The sequence below is a fragment of the Galendromus occidentalis genome, unplaced genomic scaffold, assembly GCF_000255335.2.
Source record: "Galendromus occidentalis unplaced genomic scaffold, Mocc_1.1 scf7180000077477, whole genome shotgun sequence".
Taxonomy (NCBI): domain Eukaryota; kingdom Metazoa; phylum Arthropoda; class Arachnida; order Mesostigmata; family Phytoseiidae; genus Galendromus; species Galendromus occidentalis.
This window is the reverse complement of record NW_003805465.1, coordinates 2,061,236-2,083,087: the sequence shown is the minus strand read 5'-3', so window position 1 is coordinate 2,083,087 and position 21,852 is coordinate 2,061,236. Positions and strand designations below refer to the sequence as shown.

At 52.9% G+C, this 21,852-nt stretch overlaps 2 protein-coding genes across 2 annotated transcripts; both read right to left on the bottom strand.

Annotated features, from left to right (window-relative positions):
* Nucleotides 1-809: 809 nt before the first annotated feature.
* On the bottom strand, nucleotides 810-2,430 carry LOC100897310 (uncharacterized). The gene is made up of 3 exons (XM_003745072.1): nucleotides 2,384-2,430; nucleotides 1,294-1,670; nucleotides 810-1,059 (listed from the first exon to the last, which is right to left on the bottom strand). The coding sequence occupies exons 1-3, from the start codon at nucleotides 2,397-2,399 to the stop codon at nucleotides 874-876; spliced, it is 579 nt and encodes a 192-aa protein (XP_003745120.1). The 5' UTR covers nucleotides 2,400-2,430; the 3' UTR covers nucleotides 810-873.
* Nucleotides 2,431-18,294: 15,864 nt separating this feature from the next.
* On the bottom strand, nucleotides 18,295-18,822 carry LOC100898429 (methyltransferase-like protein 27). The gene has a single exon (XM_003745162.1). It carries the CDS (start codon nucleotides 18,820-18,822, stop codon nucleotides 18,295-18,297), a length of 528 nt encoding a protein of 175 aa, XP_003745210.1.
* Between the last annotated feature and the right edge of the window lie 3,030 nt (nucleotides 18,823-21,852).

Below are 21,852 nucleotides of genomic sequence, written 5' to 3'. Positions count from 1 at the left end.
CGTGGGTCGACAGAAATTGTCTAATGGGACCTCTTTCTCAGCTCGGTTCCGGACGAAAATTCATTGGAACAATGTCCCGTGAATTTACAATCTTCCGATCCAATCCTCGTGATAATCCGATTTCTATCAGTGGAGATCCAGCCCCGCAAAAGCGGACTAGATTTCGTTGCATGGAGGACGGCGTTTCTTTGACTAAGCTACTGGAGACATTTTAAGGACGTTTTCACGTCAAAAGATTCGGATTCGATTAAATCTGTCCGGGTACATATGCGACGCGCGCACCACGAGCTGTGTGGCCGGGAAGCCGAGACGAGCGGAAACCGATGGAGGAGATCCGGAAGTCGTGAATATTCGCATTGATTGATTATCATATTATTTATTATTGATTATTGTTATTGTGTCGAGCCAAGCTTTTCCGATCACTGGTTCCGAGGATATTCGTATCTCTGTCCCGCATTTTCTGTCAAAAGCGTCTAAGCATTCGACTCGACTTTGAGACGGTAACTCGATTCGTAGCTGGAGTTCTTGTTGTATCCAGTCGCTTCGACAGCCGGATGGCCGTCGCGTCGCTCGGTGCGCTCATTCGTTTTTCCGTCTGTCACATCAATCAGTCCCCGCGCGTTCTCGCTTCCTCGGGTTACCACGTCCGCTGGACCTTAATAATGAGAGTTATACACTCTAATTGAATAGCTGTAGACTACCAGACGTCTTAGTTTGCCGGCTGTCCGCCGTTCTCTCGGAAAGCCTGTAACACCGCCTCGCCGACTCCAATGACCCCCGTGCTCCGAATGAGAACAGACATCACGGAGAGATTTCATAAGGAGAGCAGAGCTCGACTCTCTTTTATTTCACATCAGCTGGTACATGGTTTCATTACGGAGAATCGCTCGCACTGCTCCTCAGGCAGTCGGAAAGTTTCGCCGAGTCCAGCGAGATCCCGTAGAATTGCTTGATGCTCATTATTTCCTCCTGTGAAAGCTCCCGTCTTATTTCGAAATATACGAGTCCGGGTTCTCCATTATTGCAATCCAGCGATGCGACGTAGCTGACGTCGGCATTCTGTGTGAGGAACGACGGAGACGATTAAACGAATTGAGCTTCGAGGGATAAATCGAAGGGTACGAGACAAATGACCGGCCATTGTCCGAAGGTTAAGGCTCTCGCTCGTCGGCTCCTTCCGATGGTCTCTGTCCCTAGCCGGTCGTGTCAGAACCGACCGTCATATTCGCAAATATTGTCAGGGTAGGTGGTAGAGCTCAAAAAGTCTAGTTTTTGAAGACAGAGATCGCATACCTTGTCGTCTGAGAGTTCGATGGCAGCGTTCGAGTAGAACATGTAAGCGCCGTTGATTTTGTCTCCGGGACTCTTCTCGATCCGCAGACAGCGCGAATCCGTCCCGCAGGTCACCATCGAAGCTTCGTAACTCCCAACTCCCGATACGTTCCCAATTAGCTTTGTTCCGCTGTCTCCGGCTTCAATTTTGAGCTCGTACGGAAGATAGGCGTCTTGTCCAGCGAAGAAAGCACAAGATTTCCGGTTCACCGGGTTGATCAAGTTCGAGAAAGCATCCTTGTATAGCATTCCCCGACATCTGCGCTGCAGCAAGTCCCCTCCTGGGACGTCGGAGGATGCGAAACTTACTTTCGCGGTCAACACCAACAATGCTGAAACTGGAAATCATGTTCTTGGAGGAGCGAGTCACAACATAGAATTTCCTTGACATGAAATCCTCAGGAGTCGCCAAGCGAATATCTTGAGTTCGATCATCAGCCTTCCTTCTTGTACTCGCAGAGCGATTCGTCCGAATTCCCGCACCTCTCGAAGGCCAAGTCCAAGCCCTAGATCCTTCTTACTTTTACTCTGAACTACGAAGTATCCTCTCATCGTCGGTAACAATGTCTAGTATACAGAAATTATGGCTGGGAGACACGACTACATTGAATCTGCGTCATCACATCCTCGGCGATCGCCTCAGAGACAGTAGCGTATCCATCTCGGGGCTGTATGGGCCTATAGCTTCCCTCCCCCAGGACATTGTCTCTTTATGATGAAGTATAGGAGCGGGTCGCCATTCTGGATTCCTAGCCCCATACAGATCAGAAATCAGCCCCCTTCCCCCGGGGAAAAATACTTGGTACGCCCCTGCTCACAGAAAGTCATCTGGCCGGAATAACTCTCCCACTGCCTTCGAAAAGAAGAATTTGCGGTGGCAATCTTGAACGAGTCGTTACTTCGCGAGCCATGGGCAGCTCACCATCACCGTCCTGGTTCATTCAGTCTCCACTCTCTGTATAGCGGATCATGCATCTCACATGGAGTCTTAGAAACCGCCGAACTAGGATCCCAAGCTCGCTTGATCACCGGAACTCAGTTTCGTACTCACAGATCGAGCCGTTCATATTCCCGCGCCAATCTCACCGAGAATACTCGTTCGAGAGTTGCGAAGATGTTCCTCTCCAAGTCCTCTCTCAGTACTCAAGGGAGAGACGACACCGTCTCTATAGCGATCAAGACTTTTAACGGGAAACTGTAACAACGTCCTCATTCGGGTTATCGATCTTCCCCATTCAGGCTCACTGATGGCCTACGGAGAGCAAAACAGCACGACGGCGATTTTCTGATACCGCAGATCTATTCAGCTGTTGATTCAATGAAGGGCGACAGAGGTGGGTCCAATGATGTTCTTGATAGATGTAGCTCTTCATTAGGAGTCAATATATGCGAGAGGAAGAAGACGATGACAAGACTCGCTAATAATGAAAATGGAGTCGCTGAGGTCATTGGACAACGCTCAGCACGCGTAATCAAGATTCGACCAGAGACAGAGAATACTGGAAAGTAGTCTGGCTCCGTCATATCGCTTCTGCGATACGCACGGTGGATCCGTTTCCTCTCTCTATCTGACCATCGCCACGATCGCATCCGCAGTATCGCTGGTGATTCATGCCGACCGAGCTCTCCCCGTCGGGGGCCTCATGCTGTTTTCCTCGACAGTGATTATTTCTATCTCCTTCAGTAGGTCGTTCCGAACCTTCGAGAATGAACGCTTGCTTGAGCGTGACCTTGGATTGGATTCACCCGTTGATTAAAATGACTTCCGTCCCTCCCGAGTAACGCTTTATTTTGAGAAATTGTGCGAAAGTGGGGTTCTCCGTGATCTTGATTCGCGCTCGATAAGGGAATTTCCAGGAATGTCTGGAATGTTTTCTTAATTTCCCAGAGAGAAAGACGAATGTCGATGCTGAAAATGTTGTCCTGCACATTACTCTCGAACCGCCCAGATCGATAGCGTGTTTCTTTTTGATCTCGCTTTGCCCGGGAGGGTGGACATATTTTCGCTCCCCATCGAAATAGGAAGATACTCTTCGTAATGTCGACCCGTATTGTTGTCGAGTCCCCGGCGTCCAAAATGGAGTCCCAGCCGGGAGGAAGTCTGTGGAATCACTATAGCGCCGAATTCTGCTTCAGAGAACAATACCAGACCTCGGGAGCTCCCAAAGCGGGTCTACTGTATTTCTGATTACGAGTTTCGAAGCCCCGCCGCGATGTTGGTCCGGAAATACATGAAGCGCATCTCCAAAGTGGGGAAAAGTTGTCTTTCGAGACGCAATCTTCGATTCCTGGCAGGACGCTGATCGAAAAATTCACGTAACAGACGAAGTAAACTTGATTTACTCATGTGACTTAGATACTCAGAAATTCAGTCTTAAGCAGCCAATAATCCGCCCCTCTGACAGCACCGATCAATCGTTGGTCCTATCTGAACAGTCAGATCCAGCGTCCAGTTTTTGTTCAAACTTTCGTAGCGCGTTCGCAGCCACCACCACCGGTGCTGTTTTTGTGGCCGGAGGTCAAACTGGATAGAGGCCAAATATTGTGAGAACTTTTCTTTTTTCGTTTCCTAGGGCGAGTGGCATGTTTGCAAGCAGTGTGTTCCCTGACCCACAGCCGCCCGGTAGATCGACCGTTCGGTTTTTCAGTGGAGGGAAGCTGTGTTTGGACGTAGCTTTTCTACTCGAGTTTTCCTTTGTTCTACCCGGGTTTCCCGGCGTCGTTCGGTGTGCCGGAAGAGCGGACCACCCCGCGCCGTTCCGTTGGGAGGGCTGTCTTCCGAATGGCAGAAGCACGAGATAAGGAAGTCGCTAGGGGCTGGAGGAGCCGAAATTTTCGGCAGAGAGCAGACCTTCGGCTCCGAGTCGAAAGACTTATTTTCTTCTCATTCGCATCGAGATTTGAGAGAAGAACTGAGAGGCTCTTTCCCCGAAGACCTCCCTCGATTTCATTCCTCAACGTGCGGGAATAACAGAATGGCGTACTCTCATCGCTCCTCGTTCCACGCCGTGCGAGACTTGCTCGTCAACGAAGCCCGGTTCGTGCACTGGCGCTATATCCCGAGGATGTCGACTCCCGTGTAAACACGGTAAAGTGCACGGCACGCGCTGCGTGTCTTCCCTTACCCTGTGACACTGTGTCTTTCAAAAAGTTCAGAAGCAACAACAACGGAAGCAGCAGCACCATCGTCGTCGACGGCACCGGTAGTGACAATGACAACGACGACGACAACGATAATGCCGCTAATTAATGAGGTGTCTGTCAATCGAGCCGAGCGACAAGTTCGGGTACTCGTTCCGAGCTAATTCCGCATTCTTCCGTCTCCCTCGTTCATCCATTGTGCTCTGAGTAGAGACTCCCCGCGCTCATGCGCGTCCATCGAGTTCCCGTAAGCGCTCCCTTTCCGGGATAAGAGGGAGTCGGATTGACGGCAAATGGACACTCTCCGGTTGAGGGGAGCCGGCTTCCGCTGAGGCGGCGTCAGATACGATGACGACTTCAGACACATCAGTGAGTATTCCGAAACACTTTCCATGAGCCGTCCCGAACATATTTCTCCGCCTTTTTCCAGGAACAAACTTTTCCCCTAGATCCTGAGACCCTCTCCCCGTCCTGTTCGCGAATTCCGGAACGGAATCGCATTCATGGGGCGATGGCTCGTATTGCCGCTTCATCGCCGATGAATATCGATTGGGAAGGGAGTTCCACCGCGCCGTGAGACCTCCTCCTCCTCCGGGGCCGCATTATGTCGGCCGCAGCAGCGAAATTGAGATGGTCACTCACGTGTAACGCCGAACTTACGTGCCGTGTATGTCATCTGAGCCACCGAGCAGCATTAGCTGAAGTCTTGATGTACTATCCGCTGTGGGAGAATGCCGTGCGCATGATAACGGATAAAGACTCCATCGCGTACGCAACTGTTCACCGTAATATTCTCGGCAGAGCAAGCTCGGCTCCATGCAATTATGAATAGCGAAGAAATTCATCCATTCTGATCCATTAGCGAGACATATGTAAGTCCTTAGTGAGGGGTGAGCTTCAAGGAAGGTCTGGCACTGTCAAGAGGAGAGACACCGGAGCGAGGGCGCAGCTTGAAGTCTGAAAAACTGGGACGGTAGGAATACTTTTGGAGAATCTTGTTCTTCGGATTATTATCCACGGTCTGGAGGTTTCGAGATGAATTCCTCCGTTTCCGTAAAGGCGTTAGTCCGCAGAGGGAATCGATCTTCCCGTACACTGTATACGAGACGAATCTCGGAGTGCGTGTAGGTGAGAAGTTTTCCCGTGAAGATTCCCATCGATCCTCGAGTTTCCCGCATGGGAACCGAGCGGCGGAGCCGTCGTTCAGTCGGACGGGAGAGTTTCTCGGGAAACTTGTCTGCCTCGGAGTACGAGATGTCATTCGAACAGCACAATAGACGCGAGAGAAATGGAAAAATGCCGCATTCCGATCCAGAGAAGCGTGCCAAATTCGTTTCTCACTGAGACAGCCTTAGACAAGACGGACGAGAGGCAGACCAATCATCTCGAGTCGGAAAAGTTTCGACTCGACTCCTTCCCCCCGAGGGCTCATCTCCTCGCTGACGAGTCCGAAGCTCCGACATTGAAGACCTCGTTCCGCCCGATGAGCCAGCAGGCTAAAGTCTCTGCGGACGAGATGCGGTCCCGCCAAGCTATCAACGGAGCTGACGGGAAAACTAGTAATTCCTGCCGAATGTTCGTCGATCTGGAGAGTAGCGCGTCGCAAATCAACGATACCTCGATCTCTGATTCATCCTAGGGGAGTGACTGCGAACAACAAGCTAATTCCGAATCGGGGAAAGGATGAAGTTCGGCGCCATCATCGTGGTCACTGGGAAAAGCTGCGGGCGTTTGCCGGAGCGGGAAGCGCCGCAGAGGAGAGATCCAACAGCGATCGAGCACGCAGTTATTTGTTCCCACAAAAAAGGGGATTCTCCGAGAGGAAGTTCATGTGGAGCTTCATCCCTATGATCTCGGCGATTTTCGTGACGCCTCCGTCCGACACGCTAGATTCTACTCGTACTCGTGAACTCTCGGGGAATGGTGGGCTGATCAGAGAGCACCCGATCTTTGTCGAGCAGTGCAATGCTGAAGCGTGGACTATGTTGGCAATTAAGCCAGAATAAGGACTTTGACGACGGAAAAACTTTCGATTGGCGCAGGACAAGGTTCCCAGTAGTCGGTGCACGGAGCGGAAGACTAGCTTCCGAGTTCGCTCCAGCACAGAGTTCGCCCTTGACCCGAGCTCGGCGGTGTTTGTATTCGAGGGCGCTCGATGCCGCCGGACCTCAAAGGTTGTCACGCCGATTGGCCCACTAGTTTGCTTTCGAGCTCACCATCATGCTTAGCGAGTTACCACGCAACCGAGCAAACGAAAGCGAGTGTGTCTGCCATCAGAATGCGGGAGTGACTAACACGCTCGTTTGTTGCCGAGTGCCTAATGAGTTTTCCGGCGGCGCGAATTTTTTTCGTGACGCGTCTGATGATCTTTCGTTCTAATTAGACATATCATGCCCGGGGACGGATTTGGAAATGAGGCGCCCCTCACTGAATCGAATGATCTTCGTGCTCTAGGCCGTACGTTACAAGCGAATTAATCATCCAGTTATTCAGCTCGTCGCTCAGAACCGACGACTGCCGGTCGCGCCGTCGATCTCCCGTCGCGTCGGTCCGATAAGCCGTTGATCTCCTAACAAGCCGCGTGTATCTGTATTCGATGATGAGGAACTCAGCCAACCTCGGTTGAAACATCAGCCTGGAGTCCTCACGGAAACTTCGCCGAAACTTCTGCTGGCTGGCTCCGTTTCCGCAAACTACCGTCGGATGAGCGCGGGGGCGTGGTGGAAGCTCAAATATCCGGTCTGAGACTGGGTGAGGGAAAGGAGAACCTATACACCAACTACCGGTCATGGACGGGCAGGGGACCCTCGAGGGCCGATTGCGACCCCCTGCACTCAATGAGATTGGACTTCGAAAGAAATAACGACCTGCTCGCTATCTGACGCGAGGACCTACTCCTGCGAATTTTTCTCCCGTGTAGACGGAGGCGGAGCGCCAGGTGCCGGATGCCCACGTTCTCCCGGCACTGTAGTCTTGCTTCTGTCTGAAGGCAGCTTTCGCCCGGGTTCCTTCCTTCTGCGTCTGGGTTCCCAGAGCTGGTCCTGCTGATTTCCCGACTGCGAGAAGCCATGCCGATGTCCGCCTTATCTCCGGAATCTCATGGGTTCCCTCCGGTGTGGAGACGCAGATCAGAAATGGAAGCGCACGTTGTCGACAAGAGCGCGGGGCTCCGCATGAGTCGAAAACTCGAGCCAGTCGAGGAGGGCCGTTGAGGCGTGAAAGGCTCGTAGACAAAGACGTCGAATCGGCACAGCTGCGCGTAAAATTCAAGTTGAGGAAGTGTAGGACGTCGTTGGTTGATGGAGCTTCCCGGAGAAAAAAACATTAAGTCCCAAAGAAATCCCTTGGAGTTCCAATCTATTCACCATCACGCCGCCCTGCGGGAAAATCGACGGGCGTGTCCTGGTGCGGGTCGGTAGCCCATCGGCTGCTGTTGTCGAAGAGAAGAGCTACAGGCTCCCTCGTAAGTGTGGGCTGCCGCAGTGTCTCCCCTGAACAAGTTTTCCAGATTTTCTCGACGTTGCCGCCCGTCGGTATGATCTCGTAGGTATACGGGCCTTCGTAGACGCGGAGAACGAATCGAGAGCGTTGCGGCTCAAATCGGCATGGAACGGAGCTGTCTCGGTCGATATATCCGATTATAGCACCGGGAAGACCAGGCATGAATTTGTTGCACGTAGCTTGCGTCTAGACACACGGCGTTCCGAAACGATCTGGATTCTCTCTGCCGGCTTGTTTGTTACTGATCGAATCTGACACTCCACCAGCACATCGGCTTAGATGCAGCGACTGCTGTCGAGAGATAGCTGGCTCCTCATTACTCAGTACTGTCCCCTGCCGAGCAATCCTCGAGCAGCTTTTACGAGGAGCGAGGTGATAAAAAAAATACCGAACAATCCCCTGGGAGCCTGCAGGTGGCTCGTTTAAGAAGCACGGCTTTGCAGCATCAAGAATCCTCGCCGCCCTGTCGTGCAAATTCGTACAATCCGTGAAACTCCGAGAAGCTGCTTTTCGGGGAATACCGCGCTGGAAGTTTTCCAGATCTTGGTCCGGCGTAGGGATTGAGGTCCTGCATAATCAATATCTTTTCCGTTTCCAGCCCGTCCGCAGTCGTCGCAAGCTCTCGTCAGGGTCAGGAGACGTCTTCTGCGCACCTTTCAATATCACAAAGCAAGCATGCCAGATACGTGAGACGGTAGCTGCCTTCAGCAGCCCACCATCGATTTTGATTCGGCCCGAATTGAACATAACACCGCTCGCAAAAGCTGTCAGATTCGATTCCTTGCCGGGTCCGAGTATCGAGGCTGGGATGGGAAATTTTATCGGAATGTTTGAGGTCTGGCTCGGATCGCATTTCCTCGGTGAATCGTCGCGGGTGAACGGGTCGCTCGCATCAGATCGACATCGACGGGAATAACGTCAAAAGGCGAATCCCGCCGAAAACAGGAAGTTCGGAGCCGTTCTTGGGGGAACAAACGGCGAATATCCACACCGAAGCAGCACCGTGTTCGGCGAATATCGAGTAGAGATGCGGCAGGCCACAAATAACTCGCCTGTCGCCTCGTTCGATTTATCTACTGATTCAATTTAGTTGCGCGGGCTGAGCTGTCGATCGGCGTTGCCGGCGAGATACGCTGCCCGGAGTTCTCTCGACTGTCTTCGTCAGCCACGACCGGGCTGAGGAGGCTATTCCTTCGCTCAGACCTCAAACGATCCAGTTCAACGGAACCTTCCGTATGCTATCCATCCGTATTCCAAAGCCAAACTCGCCGCATTGTCTCGGCCAGTTTATCCGATGTGAGGGCTCGGAAACATTTGACGTACCTACTGCCGATGCCATCGGATCGACCGATGAGTTGTTCGCGTGTAGCATCGGAGATCATTCTCCTTTTCACGCCGCTAAACTTGCCTGAGAAGTGGGCTTCTCTCCCAGTCGCAGCAATTGAGCTTCAATGTGTGTATGAAGTACTCCGAGGGCAGACGATGATTCGCCGTAGGTCTGAGAGTCACGAGCAGTCCGAGAGTCTTTGACCGGGATAATATCGTGGAGCCGTTCTCTTTCCGCCAACGAAAGCGTCTGGAACGATTTTCTGGCTGAGCGGGGTTCAGATTTCTGTCGGGAGCTCCGGAAAGATGTTTGAGTGATGTGTACAAGTACTCCATTTATTTATTCATTAGGAAGACCGATGATCCTCCGTCCATCTGCTTGAACCGGTGCTACATTGCGCCGGACTGCACTGATTTTCAAAGCGATTGGAACACATCTCCACCGGGCCACGAGGCGGATCGCGACTGCCGCAATTTGTTTGATAGTCCGCGGGAGAGTCTGCGCTCCGAAAATGCGAAGGAATAATTTACGCCTGGCATGGGCTCGCTGGTGGGCCAATCACTAACACCGCTCTCGTATTAGCCGAAAAGATGAACTCTATGCCGGCGGAGCTCCTTCTCCAGACATCAAACGATCGGCGCCACAGTGCAGACGCGAGGAACGAGGTAGCTGGAGGAGCGGCTCCGCGAAAAGCATCACGAGCTGCGGGTACGCTAAGGTCCATCCGCCTTAAGACGGGATGGAAAGCAAGCGAGGAACTGATAGGAAACAATGCGAATATGGATGCCAAACGTCGAAATAAAGCTTTCAGGGGAATGATGTTAACTATGCTAATGCATCGAACCTGCTCCCGAGTTTTGCGTCATCGACCTTGGGAGAACGAGCGGTGCATCGTCAGCGCCTAACCCCGAATCAGAATGCGCGCTACCTCGATCGTCCGTTTCCGATCTTTTTCGCTAGCTCTCGCATCTGCAAGTCTGATGGAACGCGTGCTTTGTCATTCCCGCTCCACCGTAAGTCGTCGTGCCAGCCGTCGCCGCAGCCGTTTCCCCCTCTCAGATGTTCCCCTCGGGAATCTATTTCGGCCAATCTGCGCTGGGGCGCAGGTTTTCATCGGAAGCTCCCTATACTCGATTGTAGCGGTAAAGCCGCGACACTGAACCACAATAGGTCTGGAATTAAATTTGCGGCGTAGTAGGTAGCGTCGCCCGCCGAACGGAACGGAATCCCGCAAAGCGGCAACGCAACCACCATTCTGATCCGTCGGTAAAGAGGATGACGGCACCAGTGTCGAGCGTCGGTTGCAGGATGGCGTAGCGGGAAGGAAGGTGTACAGGCAGTCGCTCGAGCTACATCTGGCACGACCTTCGTTTATTTGAAAAATTAGACAACAACGGCTCATGACTACGAGCGATGTTTTTCGCGCTGTCTCGATGCTTCCCGAACCCGTCGGCCCGGTGGTTTCCTCCCACTGAGCCCCGCGGTGACTCCCTCCCTTGGAACTCTCGTGGCACCTTCGGAGATCTTCTGAGCCCTTGGTCGTATGCGATCGATCAGCGTGCGACTCGCTGGCCGTTCTGAGGTTCGGACTCCTACGGAAATTCAGTAGCCTGGCAGCGGCATCGCTGTCCCGCGCGGACCTTGGCCTCGGTCCGGTGAAGTGTCCGACGACGCGACGCATAGCTCTTATCTCAGCTGAACTACTTCGAAGTCGACAAGACCTCGACTTCCTTACTTCACTCGCATCAGCCGAAGATCGCGGGCTGGACGGATCCGAGTGGCGAACCACCGGTATGATCAACGCTGTAACCTGCACAACCAGAGTGCGAATCAGAAGCCCTGATCGCGATTCAATTTCGTGCATGTATGGCACTCACTGAAGCTGGGAATCATTCGCGGAACTTTCCTCGAAATTCCACAACATCTTCGATCCCCAATGAACTTTCTATCGAGGATCGCGTGGAATCTCGTGGAAATTCTCGGCTTTCGGCGTGACCACGCTGGATTCCCAGCCCTAGTCATCACTCTCAGGAATGATGACGGATAGATATGGCAGTCAGAAACAGGCATCCCGAGTCGGGAGAAATACTGAACGAGGTTGCCCATTTCCATAGCTGGGTCGACCCACGGATGTCTGAGTCCATTAGCTCACTCGTCCAGCTGACTTCGTAACACAGTGTATGCCGGAGAATCGGTGAGCTCGAGTTTTGCAACAGTCTCCTCCGAAAGTAGGGACAAAGTTCCGAGCCGAGAGGATTAAGAGCAGAGTACGCCGGTCCGCGGCCGCAGGGAAACTGCTACGGACTGTCAAACATCGACTGGGAGCGCGATCTCGAACCATGTTTGCACCATGGGCGTTTGCAGAGGGGAAATTCAGAAAAGTGAGTTCTTTTCCGGAGAGATGACATAAGTGAATGACAGAAATGTTGTTCATCCCGTTTCCAAATGTTATTTGTCGTGTTTCCCCGAGCTATTCCCAGAGGATCAATAATTGGCAGGCGCCCTTCCAGTCGGAACATCACCTGGGGAACTATTGAACACGTTCCCTTCTCTGAAAGCCTTCTGGCGGAATCGGAGCGGCTTGTTCCGCGAGGTTGCTAGTCCCCCTCCGGCATCATTTGCATGTTTCCCCCACTCGGGTTCGCTCCAGGCAGGGGGCTCGTTAACTAAGGGATGCAAAGGGTACGCGGCAGTTGTTCCGCATACCAGGAAACAACGCTGGAAGAACGTCAGATGAACGCGTTAACGAACAAAGGCAATGTATCAGCGGAGAGCCGCCTTCCGCTCGACGGAATTATCGGGCTGACGAGTTAAATGGCTCGGAAGGTGCCCCGTACAGAACATCCCGACGGACAAGCGAGCGCTGGCGTTTGACCAACAATGAGTCGCGAGAAAGAATCTCACTGAAAGCGAGCTGAAAACCTAGGTGGATGTTTCTACGGGAATTGATGTCCTCCCAAGGAGCGTCCGCGGCTCACGGCTAGGACCCTAGAAGCATCGTCATTGCGGGAAATATTCTTCTACAAAGAATAGGCTTTTCATTGAGAGCAGTTCTGCAGCGATTGCTTTTGCAGTGATCGTCCGAGAGACGCTCGCAGTCTCGCGCGGAAAATGGTAGACGGTTCGTTGTGGGGAGCGACTTTCGAACGGACGAATTACTGACGGACTACGGGACTACGCGTACACGGGAAGCGACTGAGCCGGCCAAGCAACCCGAGTCCTTCCTCGGCGCAGGTGGGCTGGCAAGCAGGTGCCGGTCGGTCGTTCAGACACGGAATGGCTAGCGACGAACGTCGAGTGACGGAGGCGCTGACAATTCCCAATTACTTCCCTGCTCCTCGAATTCGCCGCAGCATTCCCCGATCGGTCCGAGCTCATTCGAATCTTTGTGCTTTACGCAGAGAGGCAGTCTGCGAAGCCTCACTCTACTCGGCTGGCGAGCCTGTCTGCGAAAGCCATCTTGTCGTCCCAATGCCAGCTCAGACAATCGGCCAACGAGTAGGTATAAGCGATCGCTCCGTCGACACACTATTGACTTTCGCGGGCTTATTTCCGAAGACCATACGACATTGAACCGGCGACACGAAGAACCGGAAAAACTCACGACTGAAGCGAGAGGAGGCGCAAGGAGCGAACAAACCGATCAGGGAAAAAAAGCGCATGGAAAGCCCCTCCCAGATCGCCCGTTCTCGATCGTAAATCCCGAATCCCTACTTCATCGGAACGGACTTCGGCTGTAGGCGGAACGCTCCGAGAGTACGCAGATCAAGATCCTACAGCCTGTAAGTACTCAAACTCGGAGGGGATCTTCTCCGGTCAAGTTGCTCCGTTCCGTGTGATAGGGGACGCAGTGTCGTATGCCGCAGCTCTGGAGCAGTGGACTGCATCGCTTCCCGTCAGCTTCCCAGGAAATGTCTTGAGAAAAATCTCCTTTCCCGACTCGTTCCTCGGGAGCCCGGAGCAAGTCCTGTGCTCCTCCGCCGGTATCTCCGATCCATGTTCTATCAGTTGCAGATATCAGAAGAATATTTTTGTCGAGAACGCGCCGCTCGCACGTCCCATAGTAGAGAGCTGAACTCTCAAGGACGAAAATTCTTCTGCTTCCGAGCCTTGAAAAGAGACAGAAAACGTCCACAATCGTCTATATTTGAACTATCCGTGAGGGAAATGAAAGCAGTGGATGTGTTTTGTGTAGTCGGGGAGAGGGACAAATATCGGTTCGAGCTCCGCCCTATACTTTTCCACTCGGGAGAACCTCGTTTCTACTTCGCCGGATCTTTTTGCAGCGTTCCAGCCGCGTGTTGCATGTTTGTCCCAGAAGCAGAACAACAACAACGACTTTGTGTTGACGACGGGTGCAGACAGCGTTCCGCCTCCTAGGAGGCTTTTTTCCCGATGTCCGGGAGCAGTCAACAGGGACCGGTCGGCACGGCGACGAACGATAAGGCATTCCTCCTGAATTCTCCTACGGAGAAGCCCTCAAGGGCAGGCGCGTTTCTTCTGGGAAAAACGCCTAGGAATCGACCCGAACCAATCCATCGATCCGAGGGACTGCTGTGTGTCTAAGATCACAAACTAAGAGTCACTGATGGAGGCAAGAAAACCTCAATAACCGATAGTGAGGCTCTTCCTTTTCTCCAGTTCTCCCCTAGAATCGAGAGATGCGGCAAATTAGGCCTGCCTCGCTTCGTTGGCGGACGCGGCTACCCTCGCGAGACCGGAACACGGGCGCGAGTTCGTGCCTGGAATAAAATCACGTTCGCGTGTTTCCACGGGACTTTTTTTGTCCACTAACGTGACTCAAGGCGAGAACTTCGAGCAGTCGAACTTTGATCGGCTCGGAGCAAGGCGACTCGGCATTTCCGTAGAATGGGAGGAGCGGCGATGAGACGCCTAATTATGGTCGAATGAGGCTTCCCAGAGACACCTGGTCCCTTCATGGAACTTCGGAAACTTGGAGTCGAGAGCCTGGCGTATCTGTGCCCGGGATTTCCCGCGCGACTGAGCTTTCCTCATCGAGAGGATCGGGAGAGCGTCAAATCTCAAGACAGATCCCGAGACCCGTGAATGATTTTCCTCTCTCAGTCCGCCGTGGCGAGACTCATGAGGACAAGTTCACGTACTACCGAGTCTCGTACAGAGACGAGCAGCAAGACCGACAGAAGTCGATATCCGACCACTCCAATTGCGCTCCACGTTTTCTGAGTCATTTCTCTCTCTTGGCTTACTGCCATCGTCCTCAATCGATTAGAGGCATCCGAGACTGAATTTCGAATATGGTCTGTTCCGCACTCGGTAGGGTTTGCCGCTTCTTTCGATTCTACCCCGTTTCTTGAATTCTCTCGCATCGACCGTCTGGCCGTTTTATTCGATCAAGCGAGGCTATCTTTCGCTCCGAGGCAGTTCTTGGATGTCCCGCCGTTCCTTTTCTTGTACCGAATTCCAGCGTAGATTGTCGTCGGATAAGGGTAGGCGGAGATTTATCGATTCATCCGTCGGCATCCGCCGCAGCTCTCGGAATCGACCCCTGTGATACACACGTAACACGCGGCGAGACACTTCGGCAAGCCATTCTCCAGCGGTCTAGAGTCTTGGCCGAACGACCCGCAGCTTCTCAGAGGGCATGAGAGAAAGTCGATGGGGAGCTGTGTTGGCACTCGCCCGTATCGACTTGTTTCCTCCCGCTGTCGCTGTACATACGTATGCCATGCGTATTTCCTTATCTCGTCAGTGATTCTATTCCTGACACGACAAGCTCAGTAGTCGACCCGAGTCTCCTCTGTCCAGTAGTAAACCGACTTCATGCAGGGAGGAACTTACGATCGAATACGTTGGAGCCACCATCGGAGTAACGCGCGATAAGCAGAAACGAAGAAACGATCAGACGGTGGAGGGGACGAAGAGCCGACCTCAGCGACACACGACGGACTGCTTTTTTGGGCATCTCGTCCCAGGAGAAATAATTCCGTGTACTGTCGTCAGTTCGTTCCTCGAGGTCCTCAATAGATCCTCTCGAGACGATTTCTCTCTTCTATATTTTCAATTAATTATTGCGCTCATTTTCGCTCACACAGGGGACTACTGGTGGTCGACACATCTCACACATCTCAGACGATCACGAGGCTGCTGACTTATCGAGCGGAATATTTAACGCCTAATCATCGAATATCCTATGGAACCCCATTAGTCATTGTGGCCTAGCAGGTACGGTATCGTGTCCGGGGCCGTCTGGCTGAAAAAATGAGGCGCGGCCAACCTCCGGCAAATCGTAAGCACACTCCTCGAGCTGTGTGAAGAGCGTTCTTCTTTGAAGGAGGAATAAGCAAGTGCTCTCAGCTTTTTTCACTGAACCTGTTCTCTGGGAGAAGCTGGTGGAGCGTTTAAGTGGGTGGAAAGCACCAGTTTATGAAACGCTTTCCGCCGGTGAACTCTCGGAATCTTTCCCTGCGCTTCCGCGCAGTCTATAAATTATAGAGGGCCTGCTTCTCGAGAGGTAGAAATAGCGGAAGTCTCAACAACAGGAGCTGTTGAAAGTTTCTCGGAAGGAATTGGAATATTCCCAAATAGCGGGGAATGAAATTCAGAAGAAATTGTAAGGAGCGTTGAGTGAAATCTGGAATGAAGCGCGAACAGACTACGAAGGGAATACGAACGTGGAGCGGACAGTTTCCCCACCTATCACGAATATTTCTGAACTGCTCCGTGCTTTGAGAACGCTCTCCAAGGATGCCGGTCGAAAATCCAGAGCTCTCACTCACCGCAAGGACCGACATCCCGTGTGACACTCTGGATGTGTCTCACTCTTTTAAATTTGTTGCTACGCCCTGAACCGTTGGACAGCATCAAGCTCCGCTCACGGAGCAGCGTGGCGCGACCATGCCAGGGCTCTTCAATGACTTCGAGCGGGGAGGGGAGACATTCGAGAAAACGGGAAGCCTTTCTGTCTCCTTGCAATGTTGCAAAAATACTTTTAGGGTCGTCCATGATGTCGGACAACGTTCGCGTTCCTCTCCGAGCTCAGAATGGGAGGGCGAGTAATAACGCCGGCGCCCCAGAGGCCGTCTTTCGGAAAGTTTCCGAAACCGTTCCAAGACCGAGTAAACGAGCGGTTTTCTGTGAGTCGGCGGCGACGGCCGGCGCTCAAAGCTCACTCGTTAGAGCAAAGCGGACCCACTGCGGGACGGAACGGCCGAAGAGGGACGAGAGCGTACGAAAACGTGGTTGGCACGAGGCAGCGGTGACTCGCAGAGACGTGCCCGGAACAACGTCGGGTCTAGGAATCGAGACCCCAGGCACTCGCCCGAGACCCGCACTGCGGCGCGGAGTAGATTCAACTAGGAGATGAACACAGTGGGGTCGCTCGCGGGACCGTGCAGGGGGTCAAGCGAGACAGAGGGCGAATTTCCACAACTGCTTTTTGAGAGGGGAAGAGATCTTGTCGAAAATGCGTGAGCGGCAGTACATACCAGATGGGGAAAACAGACAAGTTGGTCAACGATGCATGAGATAAGCCGGAGGCGCAGGAGTGGAGGGCACAGTAGGAGACATATGAGAGAGCCCCGCCCCGAGGGGGGGGGGCAAAGGACAGCTCCACCAGTTGGACATGCACGTCCCATGGGAAAACTAAGGCTCTGGCATGCGGACCAACATCTGGGGCGGGAGCTCGCCCCCTGCGACGCCGAGCGAGGGTCAGACGATTTTTGCGCCATCCAGGGAGCCCCCGTGCAGACCAACCGTCTCGGGACAGAGTTCAAACCTGGGTTCATCGCACGAATGATTCGCCCCCGATCGGGGCAGCGACAGGTCTTGGGTTAATTCCCTGCCTCTCTCGATTAGCCTCAACCTCCGAGTTCCTCGCATATGGAGTTCGAACCCGCTCAGCGAACGCCCCAAACCTGGATGCGCCAATTTACGGTTAAACGCTCGACATACAGCTCATACTGCCCGTAGCAGCTCAAGTCTCGATGGCCTCGAGGCTTCCAGCGTAATGTTCGCTTTTCTAGTCGATCAAATTAGTGAGTGGAGGTTTCGAATGATGAAATGATGAGCTTCCCCAATGGGAAATTCGGAGCGGAGGAGAGAAGGGGGAGGAGAGAGGGAACGAAGGCGCATCGGAGGGTTCATCCGTGAAAATATCGATCAGAGGTAACAGAGCAACGAGTTCATGACACAGAAGACTCGTCGCAGTCTCGTGGGGCGAAAGCTCCTCCGATGGCATCCCGGTGTGTCATTTCGCACAGCACCGCAGACAATATTTCGTAAAAGGTTATATCATGAAGAAATGAAGACAAATGAGATACCATGTCCAGAGTCCAGAGATACTCGAGGGCCGGGGCTAGTTGCTTGACCAGAAACTCCCCCATCTAGGAACTCATGGGAAAATTCCCGGATGTATTCAGGACGGTGCCGTGAGCTCCGATCCTGATATTTTTGTGGGTTCATCCGTGGGGATGGACATTTTTTTGAGGGGTGATGTATGGTTCGGCGGCGTCGTCGTGGAACGGACTATTATTATGGACCGGGATCGGGAGCTCTGAGATTAGGGTTGTTAGATTGAAACTTTGCACCAACAAACTCAATTAGTTCCCAGGGAATAATCCGATAAAGCATACTTCGAGGATCAACTAATAATGATCGAGTGCCTCACTTTAGTCGCGAAGTTTCATCCTATTCGCCTTCAGAGGCTGCTATCTCACCAGCCATGGATCTGTATCGTACGAAACCATAAGTCTCTAGCGTGGAAAGTGAGAAGCATGCGGGCTGACGACGAATACACGTGAAGGGCATGTTCTTGAAACTTGGACGGGAAAGCCTGCGAGTTGAGATCACAAATGAAAAACTCCGTCCCGGCTTCGCTCGTCCGAGTCAAGGAGTCATTTGGGAGGAGCAAAATATATTACTTGGCTCTGGGCCCTTGAATGATTTGACTGTACGAACATTGAATCATTCGGATTTAGTTTGAGAGGGTGATCTTCCTGTTCCCTCCCCAGCCTCTATCGATTGTGAGTACCGACGCTGACAATAGCTAGGATACCCGAGCGTTCCGAGATGTACCTCTCAATGGGCTCAACGCGAGGAGCTTGGGCTTTCAATCGAGTTGCGATAGCCTCTGCGAAGTTCTGCAGTTCTTTATTCTCAAGATCCGTCTCTGGAGAGAGCTGAGCAATAATTATGCGAGCTCCATCGCGAATCAAATCGGGAACTAGCCCCGCGCTCTCCAATGAAACATGGCCCCTGCCAAAAACGGAGCACATTATCACGACATCGTACGTGTCTCGGACGCACCGCAAGTCTTCGATAAGTCGACACGATCGATAGCAATTCTTCGCCTGCGCCAGCAGAATCATCTTCGGAGCGATGTCGACGCCATGGACATTCACGTAGTGCAGGCTCGTAAGCTCTTTACCCACCAGCCCGGTGCCGCAACCGATGTCCAGAATTTTGGCGTCGAATTCAACCTCGAGATCGAATCTCAAGAGAGCCGCAACATACTCCGGAGCTCGGTACGAAAGTGTATGCATGTCTATATCATATTCATTCGACCAAATATTGTATATCTTCCTCGTTAGAGAGACATCGTCAAATTTTTCAATTAGATTCCATAGGTTGTCGACTTTTTTCCGAGCTCGGCGGACGCGTGCGAGCTTTCCGCGTGAGGGGCGTACGCTCTTGATTTTCCCGCGATTCACAGCGCCCTCTTCCTGACACGTATTCGGCTCCTTTGACTTGCATGGCTCCGAGGCGATCGTGACTGAAGTAGAACTCATCGATACGAACACTCTGACATCGTTGTTCCTCGTATACTCGAAGCCGTCGTCGAGGTCACTCCCCTGGCATCGTAGAACCGACTGAGTGGCAGAGAGTGCGCCATCAACCTAGAAAATGGCAGTTCGACTCGCGTGGAGCGCTGCTGGGGCTAGGAGCGGCCGCAGATTTCCAAAATTTATGGATCGCAGTTGACGCCCCATCCCCCTCCGTATCGGAATGCCCAGTTGTGCGCCCCGCCAGTCATTCTTGGAGACTCGGAGAATGCGCGGATCGTTATTCCTCCATTCGCGCGCTCGCTTTCCCCGGATATCCGCCAGTTTGCCCGTCTGAGTGATGGTGTTTCAGATGATACGTATGTGCGAGCTCCGAGAGCCTCGTCTTCTGTAGGGAGCGTAATAACACGTCCGTCAAGATCATCATCGGCCTGGATGATGGTATTCCATCGTCGAAATGCTTCTGCGGAGCGTAGCCGCATTACGATGACGAACAGAGAGGCAAACTGGAACAACCTCCGTCGGGACGCGATTTTCGCGTTGATGGTCGCCGGCCGAGCGTCTCCGGCTGTCATCGCTCTCGAACGACTGCACTGCTTTCTCGTTTGGCTGTTCGTCTCGTTCTATTGTCCCTTGATTGGCGTGCTCAGTCCCTCGAGCCTCGGTCCCCGGAAGTGCCCGATTCTGCTCCCGGTTTTTTCTCGAGGGGGTCCCAGGGTATCTTAGCCCGGTACAGGTTGGATTGCGGGCGCTCCCCTCCGGATTCTGAGTCGTGGACGAAGTTCTCCGCATCGATCGCCCTCAATTTCCGCAGCAAGTTTGTCATTACCCTCGCAATCCTAGCCAGAACACTCCTGCATCATTTTTCCGATTCCTGCCGAACGCCGTCCGCGAGGCCAGCCGAAGTCTCGCTGAGCCCCTTGTTCTCTCCGCGATCCCACCCTCAACGTCCTCGGGACCCTCGCTATCGTTCAACATCTCCAACAACTCTTCCGTTGCCGTGGTCGTTGCCGACCGCCTCCACTGCGGCTCGGCGAGAAATGATGTGGAAACGCTATTGTATGAAATGCTCTGAAGTCGAATGCTGCGTCGTTGGTTCTGCTGGCGCCAACGCTGAGTTGAAATGAAAGGCTCTCGTCGAGACGGGGGAATGACGGGAGGAAAAAAACAGGAACAACTGGAGCTCGAAAATATATCCGGCATCGGATTGCGAATGAAGGGCGCCCTCCTCCAGCTTCAAGGAGGAGAACGAGAGCAACACGTGAGATCATAGCTCGAAATCGGAAGCCATCGTTCGTAACTGCGTATCGGCAGCCCATGAGCCTTCTTCGGATGAATGAGGCTGGGCGGGTACCCTCACGGGGGAAACCGCATCAGAGCAGACGTGGGAACGTTCTCACGTAGTCCGATCAAAATCAAGATTGGCCCTTTTTTTGGCGACGCCTGGCTCTCGCACCGTGTTGATATCTCGAACCGAATGTGTTACTCCCAATGAATCCTTTGTCGATGGGAAACAGAGGGAAAGCGGCAATACGGATTCCTTCAGAGGGGATCCGACATCATCAGGGGAGCGGATGCTTGATTGCAAGGTCTCACTTGTTCCCCTCGTCTCTCGTCCCCTCCCTCTCCCCTGGAGGACTCCTAGTCCGTTGATTGTGGCTCGGTATTGGGATCTTCTCCCGCCTCCGATTTCGAAGAAACCTATCCTCGGCGGAGTAATGGAGAATAATGGCTCGAAATTTAGCGGATGGCTCCACCGCTTCCGAATCTGAATCGTGCGATACAGAACTAACCGTCTAGTTGAAGTTACGAAAAATCGACAGAGCGAAGGCAAGACTGCTCTGATACACGAAAGCCTGTGGAAGAGCTCGACCAGCGAGCGTTTCGAAATCAACGATGGAGACTATCCCCGGCAAGCTCTCGCCTTCTCGGGATACTCGCTACGGGAAGGATCGCCCTTCGAGGCGACGCCAGAGCGCAACAAAGTCTGTCGATCTTAGTGCTGACACAAGATAACGCAATATGTTCCCAAGGCCGACTCTGCGTTGCCCGTTGTCCGAATAGCGGAAGAGAATTACTCCGCCGGCGCTCGCGTTCTCTCACTCACTCTCCCGAACAGTGTGTTCATCATCCATTATCTTGGAGAGATCTGCGAGCAACACCTATCAGCTTCTGCAGCAGCCGAGCTTTACAGGATGAGCACATTCACTCTGCCGCCTCGACTGATCGAGCCGTATGTATGACCAGTCTGGGGAGCCCGGCCTAGGGCCGCGCTTCTTATCCTTACTCAGACCGGATGCACAGAGAAATATGTTCGCCCTCTACTATGAATGACATTTGTCCTGTCAATAGATATCGATGAGCCTAATCTAGGATTGTAGGGACTTTCTCAACATCTGCGAATAACGCTTCAGCATAAGCGCTTAATCTGTGACCGAGGGAACGTTTGGGGATGCCGGGCGGGCCGCCGCGACGGGCGAAGTGACACAATTGGGAGGCGAGGTAGATCCCCGCGGGTTATTTCGGCGGATGCGTGCTCAACCTGAGCACGCTGCCCTGACTCCATCTCGACTATCGATGTTTTGAGAAGAATTTGAAGAGTGTCTGAAGACTTTTGCGATCACGGACAGTCGCGATTTATTAGTAGGGGGATGATAATCAGGAGTTCAAGCATCGAGTCAATCCGGAGATTTTGACGCTCTTCGATGCACGGAGAAGTTCGACAACAGCGTTGAACAGGGGACTCAGACATCACTCCGGAGAATGGAAAGTCCGAAGAACACAAGCACT